General features: G+C 45.8%; 1 protein-coding gene across 1 annotated transcript in view; it reads left to right on the plus strand.

Annotated features, from left to right (window-relative positions):
- The window catches only part of KCP (kielin cysteine rich BMP regulator), a 117295-nt gene that overhangs the window by 34164 nt on the left and 67152 nt on the right, over nucleotides 1–15979 (plus strand). Inside the window, exons 4-9 of the mRNA XM_056573113.1 lie at nucleotides 6012–6229; nucleotides 7750–7933; nucleotides 9008–9075; nucleotides 9831–10001; nucleotides 12963–13059; nucleotides 13151–13233. Of these exons, the coding sequence (XP_056429088.1) occupies nucleotides 6012–6229; nucleotides 7750–7933; nucleotides 9008–9075; nucleotides 9831–10001; nucleotides 12963–13059; nucleotides 13151–13233 (821 nt within the window). The remainder of the gene's footprint in view (nucleotides 1–6011; nucleotides 6230–7749; nucleotides 7934–9007; nucleotides 9076–9830; nucleotides 10002–12962; nucleotides 13060–13150; nucleotides 13234–15979) is intronic.

Below are 15979 nucleotides of genomic sequence, written 5' to 3' on the forward strand. Positions count from 1 at the left end.
TGGACCGTGCTAGTGGACCGGTTCTAAGCCACTACTGGTTTTCACCAGAGCCCGCCGCAAAGCGGGATGGTCTTGCTGCGGCGGTAGTGACCAGGTCGTATCCACTAGCAACGGCTCACCTCTCTGGCTGCTGAAGATAGGCGCGGTACAAGGGAGTAGGCAAAAGCAAGGTCGGACGTAGCAGAAGGTCGGGGCAGGCAGCAAGGATCGTAGTCAGGGGCAACGGCAGAAGGTCTGGAAACACAGGCAAGGAACACACAAGGAACGCTTTCACTGGCACTAAGGCAACAAGATCCGGCAAGGGAGTGCAGGGGAAGTGAGGTGATATAGGGAAGTGCACAGGTGAACACACTGATTGGAACCACTGCGCCAATCAGCGGCGCAGTGGCCCTTTAAATCGCAGAGACCCGGCGCGCGCGCGCCCTAGGGAGCGGGGCCGCGCGCGCCGGGACAGAACAGACGGAGAGCGAGTCAGGTAGGGGAGCCGGGGTGCGCATCGCGAGCGGGCGCTACCCGCATCGCGAATCGCATCCCGGCTGGCAGCGGAATCGCAGCGCCCCGGGTCAGAGGACGTGACCGGAGCGCTGCCGCGGGGAGAGTGAAGCGAGCGCTCCGGGGAGGAGCGGGGACCCGAAGCGCTCGGCGTAACAGTACCCCCCCCCTTGGGTCTCCCCCTCTTCTTAGAGCCTGAGAACCTGAGGAGCAGACTTTTGTCTAGGATGTTGTCCTCAGGTTCCCAGGATCTCTCTTCAGGACCACAACCCTCCCAGTCCACTAAAAAAAAATTTTTCCCTCTGACCTTTTTGGCAGCTAAAATTTCTTTGACCGAGAAGATGTCCGAGGAGCCGGAAACAGGAGTGGGAGGAACAGATTTGGGAGAAAAACGGTTGAGGATGAGTGGTTTGAGAAGAGAGACGTGAAAGGCATTAGGGATACGAAGAGAGGGAGGAAGAAGAAGTTTATAAGAGACAGGATTAATTTGACACAAAATTTTGAAAGGACCAAGATAGCGTGGTCCCAACTTGTAGCTAGGGACACGGAAGCGGACATATTTAGCGGAGAGCCATACCTTGTCTCCAGGGGAAAAAACGGGGGGAGCTCTTCTTTTCTTATCCGCGAACCTCTTCATGCGTGATGAAGCCTGTAAGAGAGAATTTTGGGTCTCTCTCCATATGATGGAAAGGTCACGAGAAATTTCATCCACAGCGGGCAGACCAGAGGGCAAGGGAGTAGGGAGGGGGGGAAGAGGGTGACGGCCGTACACCACGAAAAATGGGGATTTGGAGGAAGACTCAGAGACCCTGAAGTTATACGAGAATTCGGCCCATGGGAGGAGATCTGCCCAGTCATCCTGGCGGGAGGAAACAAAATGTCGCAAATAATCACCCAAGATCTGGTTAATCCTTTCTACTTGTCCATTGGACTGGGGATGATATGCAGAAGAAAAATTTAATTTAATCTTGAGTTGTTTACAGAGAGCCCTCCAGAATTTAGACACGAATTGGACGCCTCTATCCGAGACAATCTGCGTAGGCAACCCGTGAAGACGAAAAATGTGTACAAAAAATTGTTTAGCCAACTGAGGCGCAGAAGGAAGACCAGGAAGAGGGATGAAATGTGCCATTTTGGAGAATCGATCAACGACCACCCAAATAACAGTGTTGCCATGGGATGGGGGTAAGTCAGTAATAAAATCCATACCAATCAGAGACCAAGGCTGTTCGGGGACAGGCAGAGGATGAAGAAAACCAGCGGGCTTCTGGCGAGGAGTCTTATCCCGGGCACAGATAGTGCAGGCTCGCACAAAGTCCACAACATCCGTCTCCAGAGTCGGCCACCAATAGAAGCGGGAGATGAGTTGCACAGATTTCTTGATACCCGCATGACCTGCGAGATGGGAGGAGTGACCCCATTTGAGGATTCCGAGGCGTTGGCGAGGAGAAACAAAGGTCTTTCCTGGAGGAGTCTGCCTGATGGAGGCAGGAGAAGTGGAGATCAGGCAGTCAGGTGGAATGATGTGTTGCGGAGAGAGTTCAACTTCTGAGGCATCCGAGGAACGAGAGAGAGCATCGGCCCTAATGTTCTTATCGGCAGGACGAAAGTGAATCTCAAAATTAAATCGGGCAAAGAACAGAGACCACCGGGCCTGGCGAGGATTCAGCCGTTGGGCAGACTGGAGGTAGGAGAGGTTCTTGTGGTCGGTGTAGATAATAACAGGAGAACTTGATCCCTCCAGCAGATGCCTCCATTCCTCAAGTGCTAATTTAATGGCTAGAAGCTCTCGATCCCCGATGGAGTAGTTCCTCTCCGCTGGAGAGAAGGTCCTAGAGAAAAAACCACAAGTGACAGCATGCCCGGAAGAATTTTTTTGTAGAAGAACAGCTCCAGCTCCCACTGAGGAGGCATCAACCTCCAATAGGAAGGGTTTGGAAGGGTCAGGTCTGGAGAGGACGGGAGCCGAAGAAAAGGCAGACTTGAGTCGTTTAAAGGCGTCTTCTGCTTGAGGGGGCCAGGACTTGGGATCAGCATTTTTTTTGGTTAAAGCCACGATAGGAGCCACAATGGTAGAAAAATGTGGAATAAATTGCCTGTAATAATTGGCGAACCCCAAAAAGCGTTGGATAGCACGGAGTCCGGAGGGGCGTGGCCAATCTAAGACGGCAGAGAGTTTGTCTGGATCCATCTGTAGTCCCTGGCCAGAGACCAAATATCCTAGAAAAGGAAGAGATTGGCATTCAAACAGACATTTCTCAATTTTGGCATAGAGTTGGTTGTCACGAAGTCTCTGAAGAACCATACGGACATGCTGGCGGTGTTCTTCTAGATTGGCAGAAAAAATTAGGATATCGTCCAGATATACAACAACACAGGAGTATAACAGATCACGAAAAATTTCATTGACAAAGTCTTGGAAGACGGCAGGGGCGTTGCACAGTCCAAAGGGCATGACCAGATACTCAAAGTGTCCATCTCTGGTGTTAAATGCCGTTTTCCACTCGTCCCCCTCTCTGATGCGGATGAGGTTATAGGCGCCTCTTAAGTCCAATTTAGTGAAGATGTGGGCACCTTGGAGGCGATCAAAGAGTTCAGAGATGAGGGGTAAGGGGTAGCGGTTCTTAACCGTGATTTTATTAAGACCGCGGTAGTCAATGCATGGACGTAGGGAGCCATCTTTTTTGGACACAAAGAAAAATCCGGCTCCGGCAGGAGAGGAGGATTTACGGATAAAGCCCTTTTTTAGATTCTCCTGGACATATTCGGACATGGCAAGAGTCTCTGGGGCAGAGAGAGGATAAATTCTGCCCCGGGGTGGAGTAGTGCCCGGGAGGAGGTCGATAGGGCAATCATAAGGCCTGTGAGGAGGTAGAGTCTCAGCTTGTTTTTTGCAGAAAACATCCGCGAAGTCCATATAGGCCTTAGGGAGACCGGTTACTGGAGGAACCACAGAGTTACGGCAAGGGTTACTGGGAACCGGTTTTAGACAGTTCTTGGAACAAGAGGACCCCCAACTCTTGATCTCCCCAGTGGACCAATCCAGGGTAGGGGAATGAAGTTGAAGCCAGGGAAGTCCAAGGAGAATTTCCGAGGTGCAATTGGGGAGGACCAAAAGTTCAATCCTCTCATGATGAGATCCGATGCTCATAAGAAGGGGCTCCGTGCGGAAACGTATGGTACAGTCCAATCTTTCATTATTTACACAATTGATGTATAGGGGTCTGGCGAGACTGGTCACCGGGATGTTGAACCTGTTGACGAGAGAGGCCAAAATAAAATTTCCTGCAGATCCAGAGTCCAAGAAGGCCACTGTAGAGAAGGAGAAGGCAGAGGCAGACATCCGCACAGGCACAGTAAGACGTGGAGAAGCAGAGTAGACATCAAGGACTGTCTCATCTTTGTGCGGAGTCAGCGTACGTCTTTCCAGGCGGGGAGGACGGATAGGACAATCTCTCAGGAAGTGTTCGGTACTAGCACAGTACAGGCAGAGGTTCTCCATACGGCGTCGTGTCCTCTCTTGAGGTGTCAGGCGAGACCGGTCGACCTGCATAGCCTCCACGGCGGGAGGCACAGGAACAGATTGCAGGGGACCAGAGGAGAGAGGAGCCGAGGAGAAGAAACGCCTCGTGCGAACAGAGTCCATATCTTGGCGGAGTTCCTGACGCCTTTCGGAAAAACGCATGTCAATGCGAGTGGCTAGGTGAATAAGTTCATGTAGATTAGCAGGAATTTCTCGTGCGGCCAGAACATCTTTAATGTTGCTGGATAGGCCTTTTTTGAAGGTCGCGCAGAGGGCCTCATTATTCCAGGACAATTCTGAAGCAAGAGTACGGAATTGTACGGCATACTCGCCAACGGAAGAATTACCCTGGACCAGGTTCAACAGGGCAGTCTCAGCAGAAGAGGCTCGGGCAGGTTCCTCAAAGACACTTCGGATTTCCGAGAAGAAGGAGTGTACAGAGGCAGTGACGGGGTCATTGCGGTCCCAGAGCGGTGTGGCCCATGACAGGGCTTTTCCGGACAGAAGGCTGACTACGAAAGCCACCTTAGACCTTTCGGTGGGAAACAGGTCCGACATCATCTCCAGATGCAGGGAACATTGGGAAAGAAAGCCACGGCAAAACTTAGAGTCCCCATCAAATTTATCCGGCAAGGATAAGCGTATCCCAGGAGCGGCCACTCGCTGCGGAGGAGGTGCAGGAGCTGGCGGAGGAGATGACTGCTGAAGCTGTGGTAGTAACTGTTGTAGCATAACGGTCAGTTGAGACAGCTGTTGGCCTTGTTGCGCTATCTGTTGTGACTGCTGGGCGACCACCGTGGTGAGGTCAGCGACAACTGGCAGAGGAACTTCAGCGGGATCCATGGCCGGATCTACTGTCACGATGCCGGCTGGCAGGTAGTGGATCCTCTGTGCCAGAGAGGGATTGGCGTGGACCGTGCTAGTGGACCGGTTCTAAGCCACTACTGGTTTTCACCAGAGCCCGCCGCAAAGCGGGATGGTCTTGCTGCGGCGGTAGTGACCAGGTCGTATCCACTAGCAACGGCTCACCTCTCTGGCTGCTGAAGATAGGCGCGGTACAAGGGAGTAGGCAAAAGCAAGGTCGGACGTAGCAGAAGGTCGGGGCAGGCAGCAAGGATCGTAGTCAGGGGCAACGGCAGAAGGTCTGGAAACACAGGCAAGGAACACACAAGGAACGCTTTCACTGGCACTAAGGCAACAAGATCCGGCAAGGGAGTGCAGGGGAAGTGAGGTGATATAGGGAAGTGCACAGGTGAACACACTGATTGGAACCACTGCGCCAATCAGCGGCGCAGTGGCCCTTTAAATCGCAGAGACCCGGCGCGCGCGCGCCCTAGGGAGCGGGGCCGCGCGCGCCGGGACAGAACAGACGGAGAGCGAGTCAGGTAGGGGAGCCGGGGTGCGCATCGCGAGCGGGCGCTACCCGCATCGCGAATCGCATCCCGGCTGGCAGCGGAATCGCAGCGCCCCGGGTCAGAGGACGTGACCGGAGCGCTGCCGCGGGGAGAGTGAAGCGAGCGCTCCGGAGCGCTCGGCGTAACAATAGCTTCTTTCATTTTTATAAAGGCTTGTTCAAAACAGAAAGTAGCAATCTGGTTGCTATAGGCAACTGGTCAATTTTTCCTTTACACAGGTTTTGATAAATCTCCCCCCTTGTCTGAGAAAAAAAAGCTGCCTAACAATTCTGCACACCTTGATATAGGGTGGTCATATCTTTAGGGCAGATATGCTTAAAGTGATGATGTGGTCAAAATAATCCAAATATCATCTCATATTCTGCCATAGCTCATAGAAAATATAGATATATCCTGAATTACTGTATGCATTTGTCAGCATGTAAATGGCGGTGTCTTCTCCATTGCTGTATTCATAAATACAGTGTCATGCTCCACATGAATTCATGGTAGAATAGGTGAATGCGGTACACATATTTATTCTCAGGGATACCTTATATATGGTATCACAATGTCATCTAAGACCATCCTCTTTTCTACAGATTCTCTTCCTCTTTCCTACTCCTTGTCTGAGGAGCGACACATGGATGATGAGGATGTACAGAGGCAACCCCGAGCACCAGACATGTCTGACACACGACATTACCAGCAGCAGCAGAGTGAAGTGCCCTCAACTTTTTTTTCTCAGGAAGAAAGAATGCGAAGGCTGGAGGAAGTTGTTCAGGCTTTGACTAATATGCTGGACATGGTAAAAGTTCAGGTTGGTTAAATCAGATTAAATTACATATTTTTCTATAGGTTTATTTACCTTATTGGTTTTGTCATACCTTCCTATGGTTTTTATTGTATCCTGTACATTTCTTTTATTCATTATGCTTACACAGCCTGGACCTAGTTGGCTGAATAACTTACATCTGGGTATAATAACGTCTTAGGTTAACTTTAGATTGAGATTGTAAACTCATCTGGAGAAAGAATACAATAAATACAACATGGGGTAAAGTTCTTATGTTCGCCTGGACTTCCGAAAACAAATGAATACCTGCATTCACACTGGAACGAATTAGCTATGTGCAAAAGGTCACCACAAATCAGGGCATTCCTGGCCTGTACATGCCAAGTGGTATTTGTCTCTGTGTTTTCTGTCCATTTATTTGAATGAGAAATTCCAGGAGAGAACACATCATTTTATTCCTTTATTTGGAAACAATATCTGATGAGGCAATATTAGAAATATTCCATAATGAATCATGCATCAACGCATTGTTTTATGGCACAACCACTGTTTATCACGGTGTATGTGGCAGCCCATAGAGATGAAGATGGTGGTTCCTCACTTGTAGAATACCATGCCCCTTAGGAGATATACTTGTGACAGGTTTCATATACTCTTCTAAGCATTTTTAAAATCAACTCTGACATATTTTCCCATTGACCGTAACGTCTTTTGGGAAGTCCTAGAAAACTTAATTTTGAAGATATCTGGTCTTTAAAGGGATACTCCCACCCTAGACATGTTATCCCCTATCCAAAGGATGGGGGATAAGATGTCTGATCTCGGGGGTCCCGCCGCTGGGGACCCCCGCAGTATTGCATGCGGCACCCACCTGTTTCTTGTCCGGAAGCGCTGGAGGGTCTGAGTCGCGACTACGGGAGCGTGACGTCCGGACTCCGCCCTCGTGTTACGTCATGCCCGTCCCCTCAATGCAAGTCTATGGGAGGGGGCGTGACGCCCCCTCCCATAGACTTGCATTGAGGGGACGGGCATGACGTCACACGGGGGCAGAGTCATGACATCACAGACTTACGTTCCCGTAGTCGCGACTCAGACCCTCCAGCGCTTCCGGACAAGAAACAGGTGGGTGCCGCATGCAATACTGCGGGGGTCCCCAGCGGCGGGACCCCCGAGATCAGACATCTTATCCCCCATCCTTTGGATAGGGGATAAGATGTCTAGGGTGGGAGTACCCCTTTAACTCAGGACAAAGGCTCTCATTCTTTCTCTGACTCACGTCATGTAAAGTCTGTTAAAGCGCTGAGCTGATAAGGTTTTCCCGGGGAGATTTAGATAATTGTTTATTCTCAGGCTTAACATGACTGTTGCCAGACACATGAAATCCATTACAGCTTACCGTGATATGATCCATTAAATCCTGAACTCTATACCTATAGATTAAATATCTTCAGTTCTGATTATTTGACATTAGGTCAGAACTTGAGATGAAGTGCCTTGCCACCTAATGGTTTAGTTTTACAGCCACCTTATCATTATGCCCACAGAATGCTGATCTCCAGGCCAGGGTAAAAGCTCTGGAGGGTTGTGAATGTCGCCGACCCACATGTTTATGGGAAGGAAAAGAGTATCAAGACAGTGAGACCTGGAAGAAAGACACATGTAACATCTGTGTGTGTGTTGGGGGTGCAGTAAAGTGCTCCCTACGGAAAGACAGGCCTCAGTGTCTGGGTGAGTAAATGTATGAACACTTAACCCTTTCTCCATGATTTGCTCTGGTAAGGCATATTCACAAATCAGGAAATAGATAAAATTGTAATCTATAAAAAGAAGGAGGCGCTCAGAACGGAGGATTTGAGAGATAAGGTAGTGATTAGGGAGGCAGATCTTTTTCTAGATTTTTTATTAACAATTTAAGGGCATAAGGCCATGTTCACACATTTCGGATTCACTGGCATATCCACAACAGAAAACTATGTTTTATCCTTAAATTTTTGCAGCAGATTCTTAAAAAAATTCCTTATGCAAATTTGTCACAGCTTCCCATTGGCTGACCATACACAGTTGCTGACAGCAATCCCTTCCTACCTCCCCATACATATAGACCAGACAAACCCATACATATGAAACAAATAAAGAAGTTAAATGTCTGTTATTAGTTTAGATATATTTGGGGAGATTTATCAAAACCTGTCCAAAGGAAAAGTTAACTAGTTGCCGTAAGCAACCAATCAGATCGCTTCTTTCATTTTTCAGTGGCCTTGTCAAAAATATAAGAAGGGATCTGATTGGTTACTATGGGCAACTTAGCAACTTTTCCTCTGCACAGGTTTTAATAAATCTCCCCCATTGTGTTTGTCTATGATTGTGACTTGGAGAACAAACCACATTTAATAGTCATCTGTACAGAAATCCACATAAGGCTGTGTTTCCACTTGGCAGTTTTTTTAAGCAAAAGCCAGAAGTGATAATATGATGAGGGAGAAGTATAAGTCCTTCCTCTATATTTTTCATTCCTTTTGAATATACTTCTGGCTTTGGCTTAAAAACTGTAGTGGCATTTAAAAAAAAATAAAAATAAAAAAATCCTAGTGGAAACGTAGCCTAGTTCCATATTTTTTCTCCCTGCATTGTGAATGTTTACTAAATGTGGTCAGTAAAAGACACAACATTAGCATATTATGTTATAAAATTCATCTTTAGACAACAGTGGCCATACAACCAGGTTCTTATGTGTAAATGAATGTGGTTGATTCATTAATGTACATTAGCTTTTGGCAAACTTTAAGCATTTTTTTACATCAGGCTGCTCTGACGGTCACCTGGATGGAGATACATGGAAGAAGGATGCTTGTATAAGCTGTACTTGTCAGGTATCATGTAAAATTGTCTGGTATTTTACTATTTAGTATGAGTCATATTTATGAATATAAACAAATTCAATTGTGATAACTCTGTGCATATTTAGAAAGTATACTTTAAATGCGGAAACCTGTATTGAAGAAAATAAGTTGTGCTACAACACTTTCAATAAAAATTGCAGCTTTAGCATTTTTTGGAAAAAAAAGTTATTGAGCTAAAGGCAGAGGTGTATTCAAAGGTATGAGAAATACATAAAGGAAAGACATCCTTTTACCTTCCTCATAGATCCACTTCTGACTTTGGCTCAATAATTCCTGTGGCAGTTTTTCAGAAAAACTCCAGAAAAAACCTCTGGAAACCTCTGGAAACCTAGCCTAATTCTTTGTGACTAAAAGCAGTGACAACACACCAATGTGCCTTCAGTTCTGAGCTGAGTGTGGTACACTATATATATATATATATATATATATATATATATATATATATATATATACACACACCGAGTGGGGTGTTTGGTATGCAAATACATTGACATTTGATATGGCCCCTCATTGACACTGAACATACTTGCTACAGTCCCCATTGTGCTGTTGATATATTGCTTTATTTGTAGTACATATGTAAATGGTCAGCTCGATTTCCATTTGTTCAACTAGCGGCCTTTAAGGCAATATCTAGGAATTAGCGCCAGTATATATATATATATATATATATATATATATATATATATTACTTTTGTTCAGCTCAATATATTGTATTCAAACAGGGAGGTTCTGTGAAGTGCATCTCAGCCGTCTGTGACACGATAACTTGTGAACATCCTTTCACTCCACCTGGAAAGTGTTGCCCAGAATGTGGTAACTGCCAGTATCATGGGCAGATTCTGAACAATGGAGAAAGGTTCCAACCAGATCTTTGTACCACTTGTACATGCAAGGTAAGTATCATACCAAGGATTTATTCTATTTGAATCAAAGGTGAAGCTTAGCAGCTAAGAGTAGCTGAAGGTGGATGTATATGGCTTTAACATGATTTAAAGCTCCCCCTAGTGTTATCTGCAGGTAGTGGGAATTCTATTATTGAAAGGGAGTCTGTCAGCAATTTTGACCCTTTAAAACTGCTGAAAGGCTAGGGATAAGCAGATGTGGTGAGGGGTGGGATGAGGGCAGATGGCATTAACCCATAGTGTTCGTAACGCCAGGGCGTGGTTTATCCTCTACACAACCTGAAGGAATACCACTGGATCCTGGGCTAGGCATGGGGGGCAAATAATGACTCCAAAGCCAAGTTACGGAACAACGGCAGCTTTACTGAGGCAGACAGATGTAGCAGTCTACACAGCTTGGCTAGGCCCACAGAGGTGACCACTGACTTCAGAGACCTTAGGGCTTGCTGGGACTTATAATGGACTTGGACAATTTGGATTCCGCCCACGCTGACTTAAGTCAGGATGACTTGGACTGACTTGACTATGACAGACTATGACTGACTTCACCCCTTCTTAAGCTTACCAGGCTTTGACTTGATCTGCTGGGCAATGGACTTGATAATCCATGGCTGCTTGACTGACTTTAGGCCTTCTATGGACTCCAGACACACACCTAGGACTTGACCTCCCTGCAACTCAGCTACAAGAGAGAGAACAGAGGCTCCACCCAGGGCTTACATGGGGGAGACTCTGGAGGGGTCCCCTAGGTCACCCTTAGGTCACATGGTCACCGATACCTCACTGGGTTACAATCACATGACAACAGGTTAATCACATGTCAACTGTTCTTAAAGCTATAACACGTTTTAGGTATAATACATTATATAACACGCATACAAAGGAATAGACAATGGAACAGGTGCAAGGGGGGGCAGGGGACACTGAATGGAGGTGGTCTGACTGGGCAGTGTGGTGTCAGCAGGGGTGCAATGTAGGGCCGATGTTGTAACCCTGGGGGCAGATGTTATTAACCCCTTCTTGTTGTGATGCCAGGGCGTGGTTTAGCCGTAACCACCCAAAGATAATACCGCTGGTCCTGGGCTAGGCACGGGGGCAATGAAGACATGATAAGTTATGGACAATGGTAGCTTTACTGAGGGTAAACAGATGACACAGTCTATGCAGTACAGCCAATATCCCAAGGAGGTGACCAGTGACACAGGGGGACATTGCAGGCTTGCTGGGACTTGCAGTACGTAGATGTAGAGACACATTAGTGCAGGCCAGGGGGACTATATAGAATACTTGACTTGATTGACTTGACAATTGACACAAAGATGACTTTGAGCTTATTTGAGCTGACTTGTGGCTGCAGACTTTAGGCTTGAGGCCTCCAATGCTCTGGACGCACTCTGTGACGACTGCACTGGACCTCAGCAGGAATAGCAATGAGCTAAAAGAGAGATTGCAGCCCCTCCCCTGCTTTTATAGGGGGACTGTGCAAGCAGCCCATAGGTCACTTGGGGGGGGGGGGTCACCTGGTCACTAGTGGCTCCTGAGTAACAATTACATGGTAACAGCTAATAAAGAAACAGTACTTTGTATTATACAACTTATGTACATAGGGGATAACACATAAAGGGGGCCCTGGGGACATGGAGAGACTCTGCCTGACAAGGCAGGAGAAGTACTAGGACACAACCCGTAATGGGCCACTGCAGCAGCAAGGGTACAGGGGTGCAACTCCTGTACTGGGCCACCACATAGACCTTGGTGAATCTTTGTTATTTGCATGGCTAAGAAAAACAAGTTTTAATCCATCCTACAATACAGTGTCCTCTAGGTGGCCCCTAATATGCAGCATTCTGGCCTCTCTGCCCTGAATTCTCCCCAACCTCTGCTGTCTGAGTGACACATTTAGTGATCTCCTGGATGGAATCTAAAGCCATCACTCGGGAAGTGCATCTTTAATTCCTTCCCGACATTTCACATATAGGTATGTCATTTGTCAGGTGGGGAAGTATGGAGTGGGCTTAGGAGTTGAGCCCACTCCATACCCAGCTGGGGCTGGCTGCTATCTGCACCTGACACCCACTATCAGTGACTGGTATATAGGAAGTTAGATGACAGGTGTTGGTCCGGTCTGGGTTTCAGTAGCACATAATCACCATGGCAACCAGGGGCCTCCATGCCTGCCATACTGGAACTCCTGTTATAGCCTTTCATAATATTGCAGAGTATGTTCAAGTATCCTTGGGAAGCTAACAAAAAAAGTGTTAAGAAGAAAGCAAAAAATAAAAATAAAATAACTTAATTAAAAATATAAAAACACCTCTTCCTAAAAAAAAACTTTAAATCCCCCCTGCTTTTCCCATTGTTTACATGAATACATTTAAAGGGGTATTACGGCCAAAGACAACTTATTCCTTATCCAAAGGATAGGGGATAAGATGTCTGAGCGCCTATGAATATTCAAATTCACCCGGCGGGCCCGCCTCCTGTGTGCAATTTACCGAAGAAAGAAGCGGACCTTCAGAGGGACACCACTCCGGGGTGCAGGCACGTATCTTAGTCACAGAGCCTGCATCAGTCTCCTGTCCACCTGCACTATAACCTATAACCCAGGGTTTAGTGTGGGTGAACAGGATTACAGTTTTCCTTTAAGTGAAATAGGACAGATACATATACACACAGGCAAACAAATGATGCTCAAACCTATGGATACAAGGTCAGCATTGAATTCTGGTTAGCAATAATTTATAGACACAAAGTACAAAAATAACACAGGACTTTATATCTAGAAAATATACTAAAAGTGCTGGTATAGAAATAATCCCTTTCTGTCATTACTGCTCCACCTAGTTTTTTGTGTTCATTCATGTCACTTTTTTGCCATGGTGAATAAAGCCATGTTTACTTTCACATGCAAAAAGAATTGAATATGTAATATAGAAACATGTCTTTTGTTAGGATGGAACAGTCCAGTGCGTGAGAGAGCGCTGTCCAGAATTGACCTGTATAAAGAGGTATACCCCACCTGGACAATGCTGTGCACTCTGCCAACAAGGTGAGATGAAATCCTTATAATAATGGGGCTGAGAATTGTAAGCATGTGTTTTATCGGCCAGTAGGGTTGACTTGTGACTTGTTGATTCTAGGATGTGAATATGAGGGAGTATCTCACAGAAATGGAGACTTCTTTCTGTCACAGAGCAATCCTTGTGTGAACTGTTCCTGTTCGGTGAGTGACCCACTTAGGCCTTGAGACTCCAATTACATAATGGTCGATCTTTGTTATATCCAGAATACAAAGCGTGTACAATCCCAGTGCACAAACACAACTAAACAACGTGTAATGTCCTTTAATATATTGAAGTCCCAGCTCTGAATAAGTGTTTTCTTCAAAACCAAAGCATGAAGCCCTTTTATCATGTCATGTTCTTGTTGTCAATGGATTTACAGGTCATAATAGGATGTGAATAGAAGAGAGGATAAGGGGTGTTATTTGTGTGCAGATGAGCTAAAATCTTTTGTGGTGTAAACAGTGCCCTTCATCCCTTTGGCAATAACCAACATTTTACATTGGGCAAGAAAATGGTACAAGATACAAGGAACCATTGCAAATATTGTAATCCTTTACCTTGTTTAATATTAAAAATTACAATTGACTCTGATATTTTTGTATTCCCATTAAAATTATAACTCGGGATTTGACTTTTCTTTACTGTGTCAGTCCAATATTATTCATCATGAGTGTTCAGTGGGTCATACACCCATACTCTCTGACACTGCCCACAGACTGCTTGACTGCTATTCAAAGACAATAAATTGGTTTTTCCATCAACAAGAGAACCTTCCTTTTATTCTTCACAAACTAATTTCTGTGAGTCTTGAAATCCATTATCTTATTGTCTTACATGCCGTCTTATAGGCAGTAGGCCACATTACCTACAGCAGCACTGGTTGGATGGGAAAAGGTTTCCAGAGTAGTAGAGAGCCGTTGTTGCCTAGTGTGGTGACCCACTGTGTATGGCAGGTCCACGGGGTGTAGCGGTGTAGGTGGTGGGGCCAGATGGTATTAACCACTGGGGCGAGTTGTTGTTAACCCTGATTGTTCGTGACGCCAGGATGTGGTGGTATGGTGTAGGGTACCACTGACAACCAACCCAGAAATGGCATATAATCAATGAGAGTCCAAAGCAGGTTTTGATGCAACTGGAACTTTACTGAAGAAGGCAGTATAACAGTCTTTACAGATTCCACAGATTACCAACTTCCACAGAGGTGACCGGGACACAGGGAACCTCTCAGGCTTGCTTGGACACGTAGTGGTAATGATGATGCAGGCCACTGTGCTACTGTTATGACTTTGGTAGAAACAGTAGAGACTTGACTTGTAGACATAGAAGACTTACAGATTAGATGTGGCTGCAGACTTGTAGGCTTTGGCCTAGCTGTACTGGACTACACTGTTTTGATGATTATTGTTTTGGCCTCATCTACCCCACTAGGTGGTTGCTATCCGGCATAGAAATAGAAAAAGAATTTGTATATGGATAGTGCCTAAAACATCACTTTTATTAGTGTTTTATTAAAAACACACCAAAAAAACACAAATTATATCGTGAGCCCGTCACCATTAAAATGATACAAATACCAGGCTATTAATGAACACCTGAGCCCACAGCGCTCAGGATTTACACATTAATAAATCTCTCAAAAAGGGGCAATAGTGCCATACAGAATATTTCACTCCAACGATATTAATATTACTCGCACCTTCAACGCGTTTCTGCTGGTCTGTTTATTGACCAACTTCATCAGGATGGCGATGAGCCGTTATGGAGATTTAGTATAGACTTATGATGTAAAGTATACAATATAATCATTTACAGTTACTTATGGTGTAACATCAGTTTGGTTTCACTGTAATATGTCACCAGTACCCTGTAAAGTGAAAAAAACAAGGCAAAAAAAGGGAGGCATCCACAGAAAATCATTCCTATTATGGCACTAGTTTAGTTTGACTTTTCATGCCCTTTAGGATAACCTGTGGATGAAAAAAAGAACTTTTTTCGCCTAAAAGAGAAAAAGTCGGAGCAACATCTATCCCCGGTCACCGGAGGTGTTCATAGCATATATCCTCCTCGGATGCTCGTTCCGCACAGGACCGCTGCTCCTTCAAAGAATCCAGGACGCCGAGCAGAACCTGCAGTAGCGCAGGGAGCCGTGACTTATCGGCTACTGCTGCTCGCACGGGAGGGGGCCCTGGGGACATGAAGGGACACTGCCTGACATGGCAGGAGAGGTACAGGCAAACACCATCCCGTACTAGGTTACCACAAATGTCACTTAAGTTCTAAAACAATAGGAATAGAAAAATAATAACTTACAGAACACTTCTCAGGTAATAAATGACATCTGCTCTGTACAACTTGGTTCCTAACACCAAGGATGAGGATAAGCTCTTGTTTTCCATGCTGTCTTACGAGTCCACTCACTCTGGAAGTCAGTACAGGATAGGTCTTACAGTCAGTACCAGATACAGATGTCCTCTCTGTCCACTGCTCATTAGCAACCATGGACACCATATGTTGTTAACATTGACCTTATTTGCAGCAACCAGCCAAACAGAATATAGGGGGGAAAACAGTCAAACGTTGCTAATGCTTTACATATGACGCCTGATATGTCCCTCTGTGTCTCTTAAATGGTTTCACAAGAAACTGTGTCCTGCTGTCAGTGTCTATAGGAATGATTCTTTATGTGAATAATATGTGTAAATCTTCTCTACGGTGGCATATGTCCATACTGTAACTCATCCTTACACTCCTCTATACATACAGGATGTATGGATACAAAACAGTCATTAAAGAGACTGAACCTCATTTACAAGCATACTGGAGAGTGGGAGTATACATAAGGTCCTGTTATTGTAGAGATCTTCAAAACCCCAGAGCAATCTCTTTTAGTACAATGTAAACATC

This window comes from Hyla sarda, chromosome 4 (assembly GCF_029499605.1).
Source record: "Hyla sarda isolate aHylSar1 chromosome 4, aHylSar1.hap1, whole genome shotgun sequence".
NCBI lineage: Eukaryota > Metazoa > Chordata > Amphibia > Anura > Hylidae > Hyla > Hyla sarda.